This window comes from Hemitrygon akajei, chromosome 8 (genome assembly GCF_048418815.1).
Source record: "Hemitrygon akajei chromosome 8, sHemAka1.3, whole genome shotgun sequence".
Taxonomy (NCBI): Eukaryota; Metazoa; Chordata; class Chondrichthyes; order Myliobatiformes; family Dasyatidae; genus Hemitrygon; species Hemitrygon akajei.
In genome coordinates this window covers 141,696,604-141,712,162 of record NC_133131.1, presented here as the reverse complement: position 1 = coordinate 141,712,162, position 15,559 = coordinate 141,696,604, and the positions used below count along the sequence as shown (strand labels likewise).

Sequence of the window (15,559 nt, the reverse complement as noted above, 5' to 3'; positions counted from 1 at the left end):
ACTTCAATGCCAGCTTAAAAGGCTGTCATGAGAACCCTCGTGATTACTGCTCTGGAAACCTGTGTTCACAATGCCTCAAGAATATAGCATCATTTTTACTTGCCATCCTTGCAACAGTTTGTAGATTTTCTAGTAAATTATCTTTGCGTCAGCATTTGATTTCAACCTAGGCAAGATTGCTAGATTCCAAAATACCGCAAAGAACAAACCTTATGAAAAGAAAAGAACATTATTCTTCCAAAGTTTAAAAATACTTACCCTCTTCATTTCTCCACTCAGCACTCTCATTTTCTTCATCTGTATCATCTTTCCTTGGCAATACTGAACACTTTGTTGGCAAATCATCCTCCAGTGCATTTGCATCACAATCTGCAGCATCAGTCACACTCTCATCTTCCACAATATGCAATTTATCTTCATCATCCGTGTCCGAACTTGCTTCAACAACATTATTATAATTGGTAACTGCAAAAGAAATAAAACAATTGTTCAACTTTTGACTTGTCAGACATCCCAAAATGTACTAATGGTTATCTTGTGTTTAAACATTCCTGATAAAGTGGCAGAGGCAGGTACTCTACTGACAGTTTGTACGATTTAAGTGGACATTTGAAACCAATGCTGCATATGGGTATGGGCCAAGTACTGGCAAATGGAGTTAGCATGGTCAGCAAAGAAATATTGAGCCAAAGGGCCTATTTTGATTATGATAGATAGATAGATAGATAGATAGATACTTTATTCATCCTAAAAACAGAAAATGCTGCCAATTCTCAACAAGTCAGGCAACATCTGTGGAGAGAGAAACAGAGATGAAGTCAGCTGAACACTGTCAGAATTGTTGAAACATTTCCTTCCAACTGAAAGAATATATTGATACTAAAATTTTAATTCCAAGTATTACTGCTGATACTAATTGGACTGCATTCCTAAAATATTCATTTTATTCAGTAAGAGTACTATAGATATGCTGAAGTACTAGAAGTGTACGGGGTACGAATGAGAAAGATTCTAATCTGGCAGAGCTCACAAACTGACATTCTTTAATAAAAAAATATGTTGATGGACTGCTGGTTTGGAAATGGAAAAATAACAGAATGATAAAGATAGTTAAATCAGAAAGCAATTACATGTAGCAAAAGCCTACAGTTCCAACAATAATTTCAGCACTACGTAACTATTTTGAGACTCCACATAGAAATAGCACTTCAAATCATTATGAACAAATTGTCGCATCAATAAACAAATGCACCAAAAAGAAATGCTGTTAAGAGAAACTTGTATGTAATAGAATCGTTGGTAAGTAGTTTGAGTTGGCTGATCTCACACTATTTGGGCTGATGGTCCTCTACCAATGTCAAGCCTGGCAAAATCTCCCAACTGGCAGTAGGTCCTCTGCTGCCTGCAAAGTTGCAATACATGGCTGGCATGGCCATCTTAAAGAACTCAGCTACATACTGCGATCCCTGGTTATTGGGGGAGGACAAATTGAGAGATTGGCAGGTAATTGTAGGTGGGTGCTACTGGTCATTGAAAGAGCTTTCAATTGGGGAAAAACATTATATGTATAAAGGCAACACTGTTGCCAGGCTTTAGAAAAGTATGTCCTATTGGTTACAGTAAAAGACACTTTGAATTTAATAGGGTCAGAAGCTGTAACATACACTAAAATGCAGATTAAGAGTATGTGAAAAGTTGCAAGTGTTTTTAGGCTCTATTAATGGAATAAATGTTAAAAAGGTTTAGTAAAGAGAAAAGAGCAAGCATCAACCTTACAAAAAAAAAATGTAAATGAAGAACAGACAGACAGACATACTTTATTGATCCTGAGGGAAATTGGGTTTCGTTACAGCTGCACCGCAAAGAATAGTGAAGAAATATAGCAATATAAAACCATAAATAATTAAATAATAATAAGTTAATCATGCCAAGGGGAAAAAATAAGTCCAGGACCAGCCTATTGGCTCAGGGTGTCTGACACTCTGAGGGAGGAGTTGTAAAGTTTGATGGCCACAGGCAGGAATGACTTCCTATGACACTCAGTGTTACATCTCGGTGGAATGAGTCTCTGGCTGAATGTACTCCTGTGCCTAACCAGTACATTATGGAGTGGATGGGAGTCGTTGTCCAAGGTGGCATACAACTTGGACAGCATCCTCTTTTCAGACACCACTGTCAGAGTCCAGTTCCACCCCCACAACATCACTGGCCTTACAAATGAGTTTGTTGATTCTGTTGGTGTCTGCTACCCTCAGCCTGCTGCCCCAGCACACAACAGCAAACATGATAGCACTGGCCACCACAGACTCGTAGAACATCCTCAGCATCGTTCGGCAGATGTTAAAAGACCTCAGTCTCCTCAGGAAATAGAGACGGCTCTGACCCTTCTTGTAGACAGCCTCAGTGTTCTTTGACCAGTCCAGTTTATTGTCCAGTTAAAGCTCATAAAGAAAGCAATTTCTAGACAAGTTCAGCGTGCCCTATTGAGCCAGAATCTTAACTTTAATGGTCAACTTAAAATGTTTAGAAATAATAATAAGCAGATATACTAATGTGGTTCTAAAATCAAGTCTTTTAATAACCATAAGATTCATTCCACATTTACTGTGTGTGTGAGGCTGAGCCAACTGAACAAGCACTCAAGGTGGTTTCTGAAGACTTGCTCCCCTTTGAAATTTGCACTCTGGGTGCACTTTACAAATTAGCTAAATCATGTAAATAATATTAAAATTAATGTTTTAAGCATTTCTCAAAGCAAATAGTAAGTAATTTACCACTTGCCTCCTGATCTCCAAGCATGGAATCCTATTTCAAACTAATAGAGGTCACTAATTATTTATCAGATCTTCCTGGATTGGATCTGCCAGTATAGGATAACAAGCTAGGATTTTGCCATTGGACTCTGTCAAAGCAGAGTAACAGATCCAATAATGCAAAGTCAAAAGATTTGCTGGATTTGCAACTCAGCATCCTATTCTCACAGCAACTCAGCACAAGTCCAGGTCCAGGACTGAAGATGGGGCTGAGACACAGTGGCTGACTGAATACCGGAATACTGGAATAGGCAGTGGTACTTACTAATATGAAGTATCCTCATTGTTGGATTTGAAGGCAAATGTTAAATCATGGGCCAGGTTAAATGTCAAGTACATAATCCGGGCATGAGATTTTAAATAAACTTCAGCTAGACCGTGATTAATACACACAAGAGATTCTGCAGATGCTGTAAATCCAGACCAACACACACAAACACAAACTGCTAGATGAACTCAACAGGTCAGGCAGTATCTAAGGGGATGAATAAATAGTCGGCGTTTCAGGCAGAGACCTGTTATGAGGTCTGGAAAGGAATGAGGAAATGTTAATACACTGTCTTTATGTAGAAATTTTCTCACTGACAATACCTGCTTCAATGCTACTCATTTGAAAGTAGTGGTTTATTTGAGTAAAATGCAATTAAAGAGGTCCAATTAGTCCCACTACACCACTATAAATTCAACTGGGCACTTTCCACTGGAAATTGAGTTTAAAATGTTGCGGGAAGGAATTAGCTCATCCAAAGCATGTTGGTTAATTTACGCACAGCCAGGTTTTTGTTGCACTTAACTATTTGGACTGCAGCTGCACAAAATTATAGCAAGTCCCAAGCCTGGCACCAGGTACTCAACTCAATTCAGGCAAGTCTCAGACTACTCTTCTTCAGCCCCTTCAAAGACAACACTCTCCTCTCCCATCACAAATCATTTAATCTTACCCCAGTGGGCTACCCATGATCACTGAAGTAACACTTCATAAAATGATCACACTCTCATCTAACGATGAGGATGGCCTAGAGAGAGGTGGTGAAAGAGCTTGAGGCCTGATGTCAAGCAAATAACCTCTTTCTCAATGTCAACAAGACAAACGAGATGGTTATTGATTTCAGGAGAACTCGCACCACTTGCACCCCTTTCTTTTTTACATCAGAGGCACAGCAGTGGAAACTGCGAGCAGTTTCAAACTCCAACGAGTGCACATCTCACGGTCCCAGAACATATCCCACATAATCAAGGAAGCTTACCAATGCCTCTACTTTCTGAGGAGTCAGAAAAGAACCTGACTGTGCACATCAATACTCACGACCTTTTATAGTTGTGCCCTAGAGAGCATCCTAACAGGCTACATCACTGCATGATTGTGGAAACTGCACTGCGGTAGACAGAAAGGCTCTACAATGGGTAGCCAAAACTGTCCAACCCATCACCAGAACCAACCTAACCACCATCAAGGACATATATACCAAAAGGCGCCAAAGAAGAACTAGTAACATCATGAAGGATCCTGCTCATGGACTTTTTGTCCCACTCCCGTTAAGGAGGACAATACATAGCATCCACCAGACCACCACACTCAAAAACAGTAAATGTTGCCTCTGCACCCAGACTGCAGTTTTGTAATTCAAATATTATTGCATTATGTAAGTGTTGCTTCTTTTCATTTGACAACAGGTTTTCCCCAAGCAGTCACACTGATCAAACACCTCCACCCATTAACCCACCCCTACACCACTGCTTTAACATTTCCTGTCAAGTCACCTTAAGTAGACACTCTCATGCCTAGCATCACTTTATGGACATACAATCAATGCATATACACTATCATACATATTTACTATTTACTGTGTTATTACTATTGTGTACTTTGTCTATTGTGTTTTTTTGTGTTGCATCAAAACTGGAGTACCATCGGCCCTCCTTATCTGTGGGGGATTGGTTCCTGGACCTCCCGCGGATACCAAAAACGCAGATGCTCAAGTCCCTTATTTAACCTGTCTTAGTGCGGTGGATTTTAGGACCCAGGGGAGCTCCGGACCCACCACCAGCAGCTGCTGCTGAATCCGCAGTGTTTCTGTTCTGTTGACGGAAAACGATCACGGTTGAAAATAAAGTGGAAATAATAAAGCGATCAGAAAGAGGTGAAACGCCATCAGTCATTGGAAAAGCGTTAGGCTAAAATTATCAGAATGCAATTATCAGCTTATATATAAAAAAAGAATTAAGATATAACAAGATAGAACCTAATTCCTTTTTCTAGACTCAGTTCAAGGATTGAATCTACTAAAATGAATATACTGCCCAGACTATTATATCTCTTTCAGACCCTACCAATAGAGATTAATCAAAAACAATTCAATGAATGGAACAAGATGTTATCAAGATATATTTGGCAAGGTAAAAGGCCTAGAGTTCGTCTCAAAACTTTGCAATTAGCCAAGGAAAAGGGGGTATGGGGCCTACCTTCTCTTAGAGATTATTAGTCTGCAGCACAGTTGAGAGCTGTGATATGTTGGTACAACCCATCATATGACGCTCAATGGAAAAACATTGAGGAGCGGGTACTTCCCGTCCCCATACAAGCAATTTTGCCTGATAACAACCTACAAAGGGACATAAATACTATTGATAACCCATGGGTGAAATGGATTCTTAAAATATGGAAAACTATTATAAAAGAATATAAACTAGAAGGAGATATTGCAATTCTTAAATGGTGTGCATATGACTTGGATTTTACGCCGAATAAACTGGATGCTAGATTTAAGAACTGGACAGCTAAAGGAATAACAGTTCTTTGCAATATAATGAAAGAAGGAACACTATTCAGTTTTGAAATACTTAAAGAGAAACACTTAATTAGAAAAACAAGACTTTTATCGGTATTTACAGATGTGACAATATGTTAATAGGACAGTTAAAAATGTAATCAAGGCAAGTACATGTTTGATAGAACTATTTAGAAAAGCATACAATTCAGATAACGGTAGTAGAATCATTTCAAGCGTGTATAAGGGTTTGCCAAATCTTAAAACACATTCGACTTCATACATTAAAACAAAATGGGAGAAGGAAGGAGGGATAATTATATCTGAGGAAGAATGGACAATAATATGGGGGTATCAATGAAAATGTACCAGTTCACAGAAATGGAGGGAATTTGGATGGAAAAACTTGATAAGATATTTTATTACACCCTCTCAGAAATCCCATTATGATAGTAACCTCCCCGTTTGCTGGAGAAATTGTGGAAATCAAACTGCAAACCATTATCATATTTTCTGGGAATGCCCCATTATCAAGGACTATTGGAGTGGGATAAACAAGGTCCTACAAGACATCTTTAAATGTGAAATACCCTTAGAAAGTAAGACCATATATTTTGTGTATGTACCTCAAGAATGGTTGAAAAGAGATAAATATTTAATGAATTTACTGCTGGTGGCTGGTAAAAAGACTCTTACTAGGAAATGGTTATCACAGGAGAGCCCAACCTTAAATGCATGGATGGAAATTACAATGGACATTTACAAAATGGAGAAGATAACAGTATCTGTTAATCATAAGTTGGAACAATTTGATTAATACTGGGAAAAATGGTTTAACTACATAACACCTCATAGGCCTGATTTTATCTTCACAAATCAATATGTTGTAAAAAAGATTACTCCCTGCTTGTACATAGTTCTCTCCTTTGCTTGTTCTTTCTTTCCTCTCTTTTCTGTAAGTGTATACCTCAGATAAATATTATGTGGAGGTTTGTGGCATATATGACTATATGATATATATGTACAATATCTGAAATACATCTTACGGAAATGTTTGTTTGATGATGAACTTCAATAAAAAAATAAATTACAAAAAAAAAGGAAAAGTGTTAGGCTACAGTCAGCCTACAGTCAGCCAAGGATCGGAACAATTTTAAAGGATAAAGTGAGAATAATGGAGCATGTGAAAGACCCTACCCCGATGAAAGCTACAATTATCACTAAGCAACGCAGTGGTTTAATTATTGAAATACATACATTTCTAAGTGTTTTATATGCATAGAAAGGTAAAATATATACTATATACTAAGACAAATGTTCGACTAACTGACCCTAAATAATACTGGATGTACCTGTTCCGACTTGCATACAAATCCGACTTAAAGATTGCCTGTACTTTAAATCATCTCTAGATTACTTATAACACCTAATACAGTGTAAATGCTATGTAAATAGTTGTTATACTGTATTGTTTAAAGAATAATGACGAGAAAAAATTCTGTATGTGCTCAAACAACGAGTGTTGGAGAGAGAACTTCCAGGTTTTTCCGATCTGCAGCTGGTTGAATCTGTGCATGCGGAACCCACGGATAAGGAGGGCTGTAACAAATTATTTTTGCTTCTTTATGCTTGAGTACTGGAAATGACAAGAACAATCTTGAATCTTCTGTCCCCAGCCAAGTGTAATACACAACAATTCTTAAACAATATCCCCTAATTCACTGAATACCTTTTAAACCTCAATCTCAACTACCACTGCAACTTGCCAATCTTCCTATCCTTTCCCCAGACCTCTTTCCTGTGGCTGCCACCAGACCAAAGCCCAGAAAGGCTTAATTTCTCTGTGCTCTCTTCATTATTGAAGCATATAAAAGCGAAAATCTTTTACAACCAGATGCCATGAACCCTTCTGTATTCCCAATAACTGGATACAAGCAAAACTGATGCTACCTGTTGTACAACAAGCACTTTACCACTCTACTGAATGCAGAGGATATGCTAAGCAAATATAATTGATAATTTAACACATCAAACCAAAACACAATGTTAACTGAAACTTTTCACTGAATTCAATGGAATGTGCACATCACAGGTAAGTGCATGTGTATCATTTCCTGATACTTTTCATTAATATTCACAATTTCTAAAGTTGATGTAATCCTGCGCCCAGATAGCAGTTTTGTAATTTGAATATTATTGCATTATGTAAGTGTTGCTTCTTTTCGTTTGACAACACAATATTTTCCTTCAAATGACATCAAGATATGCACTGCTAATGGATACAGAACTAAACGTGAAAATAGGATACCGTTTTGGAAGTTTAAAATCAAAGAACCTTAAAAAATCTATTTAAATACCAGAAGCACAGCAGTTAATTAATGCCTAATTAAAGTACTTTGCCCTTGCATGTTAAACAGAATCTTTTAAGGCTCATTTATTGACTCTAAGATTGTAGCAAATGCTTTCTCTTTGTTAATTTCTTGCAAAAGTCACATTCCCACAAATTGTTTTATCTTCAACCTTGATGCAAAAGAACTTAAACACAATATTTTGAAGGGAAATAAAAGAACATTGTGCCATGGCTAGAGTTGGACAAAATTAACCCACACAGGCTTCTTGGATTTTATGGTTGTCTAACTGCACAACTACAGTATATCCAACTTCAGACTGTGAAGTTACAAAAACTTCCCACAGTTAGAAATGAATCTGCCTGATTGACATATACAAATGCATCCTTCTTCATTTTGGGGGAGATTTCAGTAGTAACAGGAAGGACCCAAGGTAAAGAGAAGTTAATTTTGTTTTTAATCTTATAGGTTTTACTTCTAACTTTTTTGTCAATATGTATTTTCTTTGACTAGTTTTTGAATGTTTGCAAAAGCTTTAAATTATTTCAGAACGTGAATAGTTCAGCCAAACTGGTGGTGCATGCCCTGGTTTTATGCAGCCTGAACTTCTGGTTGCTCCCATTGCACTTTCATGTGGTGCCATTGATTGCTTGAGCATGTCATTTTCTGACAAGATTACATACCCAACTATTTCAAATCATTCACCAACAGACAAGGAAGATCATTGCCACAGATAAAATTACAATCTGTGATTCATGCTCAAATGAAAGTCTTCAGTTATTTAAAAATCAAAACTATCCATTCACAGGACACGAATCTCGCTAACAGTGCTAACACTGACTTAATCATTAAATGACTGAACTGAATCAGGCCAAGGTGGGAAAGGATGGGAGGGTTTCTTTCTCAGAACAGCATTACTGAACCAGATGAGTTTTTAATAAGCTAGTCACTTCATGTATTTCATTGCTGAATCTATTGTTCTTTAAATTCCAGTTTTATTTTGATGACTGGTGTAGAGAGCTTGAGTTACAAGGAGAACCTGAATAGATAAGGTTTGTATTCCTTGGGGCAAAGGTGGCTAGGAGATGACATGATTGAGGCATACTAAAATAAATAGGCATGGATAGGGTAAATAGACATAGTATATTTCCCCAAAGTAAAGGTTCCTAAAACTTAAAAATATAGGTTTAAACTGGGAGGAAGAATGTTAAAGGGGATCTTGAGGGTAAATTCTTCACACAGAATAGCTGGTTACGTGAGCTGCTTGAGCTGGTGGTGATGGTGGCAAGAACATAACATTTAAGAGACATCTGGACAAATACTTGACAGAACAAGGAGGACAATGGAATTAATAGTTAAGTTTAATACGAGGTGATGCTTCTCAAACGGAGACTGACCTTGTTCCATCTGGGTAGCCTCCAACCTGATGGCATGAATATTGATTTCTCTAACAGTAATTTTTCCTCGCCCCTTCCTTTTTCCATTCCCCACCCCAGCTCCCTCATACCTTTTCTCTTCTCCTCACCTGCCTATCACCTCCCCCGAGCTCTTCCTCCTTCCCTTTCTCCAACAGTCAGATTCCTACTGCTCCAGCCCTTTAACCTTTTCCACCTACCTCCCAGCTTCATCCCCTCTCCCAACCCTCTTCACCTCTAGCTTCACCTTCCAGTTTGAAATCCTTCCACTTCTTTCCAATCCTTCAACTGTTTATTCATTTCCATAGATGCTGCCTGACCTGCTGAGTGCCTCCAGTATTAGTATTCATTAGTAAACACAAAGTACACTGCAGATGCTGTGGTCCTGACGAAGGGTCTTGGCCCAAAACGTTGAATGCTTGCTTCAACGGATGCTGCCCGACCTGCTGAGTTCATCCAGCTTGTTTGTACGTGTTAGTATTCATTATTTTGGATTTCCAGCATCTGCAGAATCTTGTGTTTATGACCGGCATGGTGCTATTTGAATTTATGCTTCCAGATTAACAGACCCACAGCTCTGACTGCTGGCCCAAATAACTTATTTATTACATTACTGAAACAGTTATTGCTTTTAAACTTGCATATAAATATGCCCTCAAACAATGAAGCACCTTGCACAGAATAGAACAATGGTAAACTCATCATTAAGTTTACAGTCAGGTTTTCACAGGTTCATTAACATAATATAAAGACTAAATAGCTTGACAACCATCGTTTAAGAAACCTATTAAGCACTCAGGTTTTGTAATACACAGAGTCAAAGACCACTACATCACAGAAACAGGCCCTTCAGTTTATCTGGTCTGTGCAGAACCATTTAATCTGCTCAATCCCATCGACGTGCACCTGGACCGTAGCCCTCCATACCCCTCCCATCCATGTACGTATCCAAATTTTTCTTAAATGTTAAAGCGAACTCACATCTACCACTTGCCCTGGCAACTGCTTCCACATTCTCACCACTCTGAGTGAATAAGTTTCCCCTCATGTTCTCCTTAGATATTTCAACTTTTAACCTTAGCCCAGGACCTTTAGTTGTAGTCTCATCCAACCTCAGTAGAAAAGCCTGCTTACATTTACCCCATCTATAGACCTCCTAATTTTGTATACCTCTATCAAATCTGCTCTCAATCTTAAACCTTCTAAGAAATAAAAGTCCTAACCTAATCAACCTTTCCCTATAACTCAGGCCCCAGTCCCAGCAACAGACTAGATCTTCTCTGCACTTTTTCAATCTTATCTACAATCTTTCCTGCAGATAGGGCCTCCAGTCCCAGCAACAGACTAGATCTTCTCTGCACTTTTTCAATCTTATCTTATAATCTTTCCTGCAGATAGGTAACCACATAAGGCCTCACCAACATCCTTAAAAATTTCAACATAACATCTCAACACCTGTACTCAATACAGTGTTTTATGAAGGCCAATGTATCAAGGATTTCTTTATGACATTATCTAACTGTGATGCGGATCTGTATTCCCAGATACGCCACATCGCTCCCTTAGTCTGTGCAACATCTCACATTTGTCTGCATTAAATTCCATCTGCCATTTTTTCAGCCCATTTTTCCAGCAGGTCAAGATCCTACTGCAAGCTTTGATAGACTTCTCACTTTTCACTAGACTCTCATCATGGTGTCATCCAAATTTGCTGATCCAGTTAACCACATATTCATCCATATTGCTGATATGGATGACAAATAACAACAGACCCAGCACCAATCCTTGCAGCACACCACTAGACACAGGCTTCCAGTCAGAGAGGCAACCATCTACCACTACTCTCTGGTTTCTTCAACAAAGCCAATGTCTAATCCAGTTTAGTACCTCATCTTGAATACCAAGCAACTGAACCTTCATGGCCAATCTCCCATGTGAGAACTTGTCAAGGGCCTTGCTAAAGTCCATGTAGGCAACATCCACTGCCTTGCCTTATTAATTTTACTGGTAACTTCCTCAAAAAAATAGTAAGATTGGTTAGACACCAACTACCATGCTTAAGCCATGATGAATATCCCTTTTCAGTCCTTGTCTATTCAAACATGGTCCCTTAGAATGCCTTGCAATAATTTGCCCATTACTGATGTCAACCTCACCAGCCTATAATTTCCAATCTCATTTTTAGAACTTTTCCAAAACACAGAACATTAGCTAACCTCCAGTCCTCAACAACTCACCTGTGACCAATCCCAGAGGGTCCAAGGGTGAGAGCCTTGTCAGGCTCTGGGGACTGCCAAGTGCTATTCAACTCTGCACATCTTAGTAAAGACAAGAATGCATAGAAAGTGTACAGAGGAGATTTAAAAAATAGTTGTCAGGATCAGAACATTTTGGCTATAAGCAATGGTTATATTCTTCAGAACACAGAAGGCAAAGGAAAGATTTAAAGATATAATATGATGAGAGTCCAGAACAAAATCACAGAATCAAACATCAGGGGGGTAGGAGAGGGAGAAGAAGAGAATGATGAGGAAAAGTATAGTCCTAAAGGATGGCAGAGGCTGAAACCCTTACCAAATTTAAAATGTACTAAATATATACTTGAAGAGTTGTGATGTGAAGGGCTATGGACTTTGTGTGGTTAGCAGATTTAGGACCAGTATGGACATAGTGGATTAAAATAGCACTCTACTGTGTTATAAAGTTCAATGAAAATAATACCAAGTCAGCATAGAGAAATGAGAAAAAGAAAACTAACTCTCCACTTATGCAGAACAGGATTATGGTTAGTAATTAAGTAAAAGAACTAATGGATCAATTCAAAATGTTTTGGAAAGCAACTTAAAATACTACCACAAAATAGGGCAATGCTACATTCCAATATTTCTAAAGGATGGGAGAAGAGAAACTTTACTAGTACAATGTTGGGAAAAAATGTGGATTTAAAGAAGAGTTCACTTTTTTAAAAATCTTGAATAAACATCAATTACAATGATCTAAGTTGAGCTCAATTAAACAGTTAGTGAACTGTATTACTATCCAACTAGTTTCATGAGTATTTATGAAACTGGGAATTTGCACTTGCTGCACTTGAGAAATTTCCTGATTAATGATTATAGGTTACACAGATGCACATACTTAGTACAATTCTACTGGACCTTTTCCCTGACTTAGAAAATAGTGACTAGAATGTTTATTGGCAAGTCACCAATATGTTTCAAAGGACTTGACAACAATCAGTCATCTTTAAAGAAATCCTTCTAGCATTTTAAAGTACTGATGTGTCAAATATATTGCAAAGTTACCTAATTTCTTGTAATTTCTTTGTACTAGTACACAAAACAAATTTTACATCGATTAGCTTTTAAACAAGAATAAAGATACATCAAGGAGGGGGCGGAGGAGGTTAAAAGGAAATGTGAGCATGGCACTAATAGGATTGCTCCTCTGGAAGCTAGTATTTGAGGGTCAGCAAGTGGTGTTATTTCAGAGGACCTATCCAGGGCCCAGCACATGAGGAATTAGGAAGAAAGCACAGCAGCACCTCTACTTCTTTAGAAGTTTGTGAAGATTCAGCATGACATCTAAAACTCTGACAAACGTCTATGGATGTGTAATGGAGAGTATATTGACTGGCTGCATCACAGCCTGGTATGGAAACACCAATGCCCTTGAATAGTAAATTCTACAGAAAATAGTGGATACCGCCCAGTCCATCACAGTTAAAGCTCTCCCCAACACTGAGCACATCTACACGAAATATTGTTACAGAAAAGCAGCATCCAACATCAGCAACTACATAGGTCATGGTCTCTTCTTGCTGCTGTGTGGTACAGGAACCTCACACCACCAAATTCAGGAATAGTTATTACCCTCAACCATCAGGCTCTTCAGCCAGAGAGGCTAAGTTCTCTCAACTTATCTTGCCCCATTATTGAACCTATGGACTCAATAAGGATTCTTCATTTCATGTTCTTGATAATTTTGCTTATTTGTTCATTATTATTGTTTGTATCCCTTTCTTTTTAATTTGCACAGTCTGCTGTCTTTTGCACATGGCTGAATGCCCAAACTGATGTGGTCTTTCATTGATTCCGTTAGTTATTACTTTATTGTGGATTTATTGAGTATGCCTCCAAGAAAATGAATCTCAGGGACATACATGTACATTGATAGTAAATGTACTTTACAGACCCAATGAGCTAAATGGATCCCTTCTGTGGGTGTTCTAAGTATAGGATGTGGTAGATAAATTCATTCAGGAAAAAAGGGAAAACACTGGGAGTCAGTTAAGAAGGCATGGAGTGTGGCAAGAGCCAGCATAGTGTGGAAAAGTAGATTACCAAGATAAAAAAATGAATTAGTTGTGATGGATTTTGGAAAAAGGGGGACAAGTGTGTTGAAAGTTAGTGAATTTGCTTTTCTGAGCACAGGTTTAAGTTATTCTAAGATGACAGTCAACCTTTCAATATCTTTAAATGTAATTTTCATTATTTTTGAGCTGAAATGCATCTTACTTTAAAGTGTTCCTTCAGGATTAAAGAAAAAATGTGTCTGCAACAAACTGACATAATAGATTAGAACTCTGTTGCAAATAACATGCTTTCCAAATCCCCAAAAACTGAAGAATGTGTTAGATTGCTCTTCACTTTGTAGGATAGATGCAACATCACTCTAAGCAGGGATTCCCAATCCGGGGTTCACAGCCCCCTTGCTTAATGATATTGGTCCATGGCATAAATAAGATTCAGAACTCCTGCTCTAAAGATTAAAGCCCATTTATAACAAGGAGCTACAATTCATTAGCAATGGATGCACAACGTAGGGTAATCCATGGTATACACAGTTTTAAGTTGTCATAGTTACTTAACCTTTACTTCCTAAATCCACAACCACAAGAGCAGGTGCAAGAGAATTCCACCAATACCAAGCTCCTGCAACACACACAAAATGCTGGTGGAACACAGCAGGCCAGGCAGTATCTATAGGAAGAAGTACAGTCAAGTACAGTCAGAAGTACAGACCCTTCCTGACGAAGGATCTCGGCCTGAAACATCGACTGTACTTCCTCTTATAGATGCTGCTTGGCCTGCTGCGTTCCACCAGCTTTTTGGGTGTGTTGCTTGAATTTCCAGCATCTGCAGATTTCCTCATGTTTACAATACCAAGCTCCTCTCCAATTCTCTCCAAGCTAATTTGACCTGAGCATATATTATATATTGTTGCTTTATTATCATCAAGTCAAAATCCAGGAAAAAGCCACCATTATCGAAGCACCTTTATAAAGAATCAAATGGATAAGAAATATGTTTTGGCACATCCTTCTCCAGCCACTGGGGATGGACAGAAAAAAAATTATTTTAAGTAAAATGAAAAATAATACAAATCCATTGCTATCTAAATTAACCAGAGCAATGAGATGATAAAAAAGAATCAATGCTCATGAGATTTCAAATAAACCCTCAATTTAATCCACCTTGAAGCACATAATAGTGTAGGGATATGATGGAAGTAGGTGGCAAAGCAAAGTGCAGGGAGTTTATATGAAGCATAAACATTAGTATAAATTATTTTGACAGAACATAATATACAGGTTTTGCATTCACGCACAAAAAGGTCTGGATTTTTTTTGAATGATAAACTATTTCCAATAAATAAACAAATCAGAAAATGCTAGAAATATGGAATTGGTCAGGTCTGGAAAGGAGAAAAAGTTAATGTTCATAAACTTCAATTACATGCAAGTTTTGATGAAAGACCTCAAACAAAAAGGCAAATGCTTTTGCTCCACATATGCTGGTGGATCTGCTGACTATCTCCAGCAATGTCCATTTTATTTCAGGTTTTCAACACATGCATTATTTTTTTGCTTTTAGATTTGGATAAAAAATAAGGTTTTTTTTTAAATGTAAAGCACTTGGAATGGTGAAAATTTTTCTAGTGAATTAATGTTCCCAAACCTCATGGAAGATTTCTCTACATTTTCTTAACTAAAGAACTGACAGAATATCTGCTGCTGGAAAGCAGATTGGCAGTGGCTGAAACATTTTAGCCAGTACATAATGACATTCAAAATGAACATGAAAACAGAAAAAATAGATAACATTTCAATTTGTTTGGGAATAACATTACCACCAAGCATACTAGTTACTTTACTGGCAAAGACAGCAGGATCTAAAGATGAAAAACTACACACTGGACAAGATCAGCATTGT

General features: G+C 37.9%; 1 protein-coding gene across 6 annotated transcripts in view; it reads right to left on the bottom strand.

The window, feature by feature from the left end:
• The window catches only part of zeb1b (zinc finger E-box binding homeobox 1b), a 143,072-nt gene that overhangs the window by 44,812 nt on the left and 82,701 nt on the right, over positions 1 to 15,559 (bottom strand). For all 6 annotated transcript variants that reach the window (XM_073054786.1, XM_073054780.1, XM_073054784.1 and 3 more), the window contains exon 2: positions 259 to 465. Coding sequence is in view for 4 of the 6 variants with exons in the window: in XM_073054780.1 (XP_072910881.1) it covers positions 259 to 465 (207 nt within the window). In the remaining 2 variants the exon portion in view is untranslated. The remainder of the gene's footprint in view (positions 1 to 258; positions 466 to 15,559) is intronic.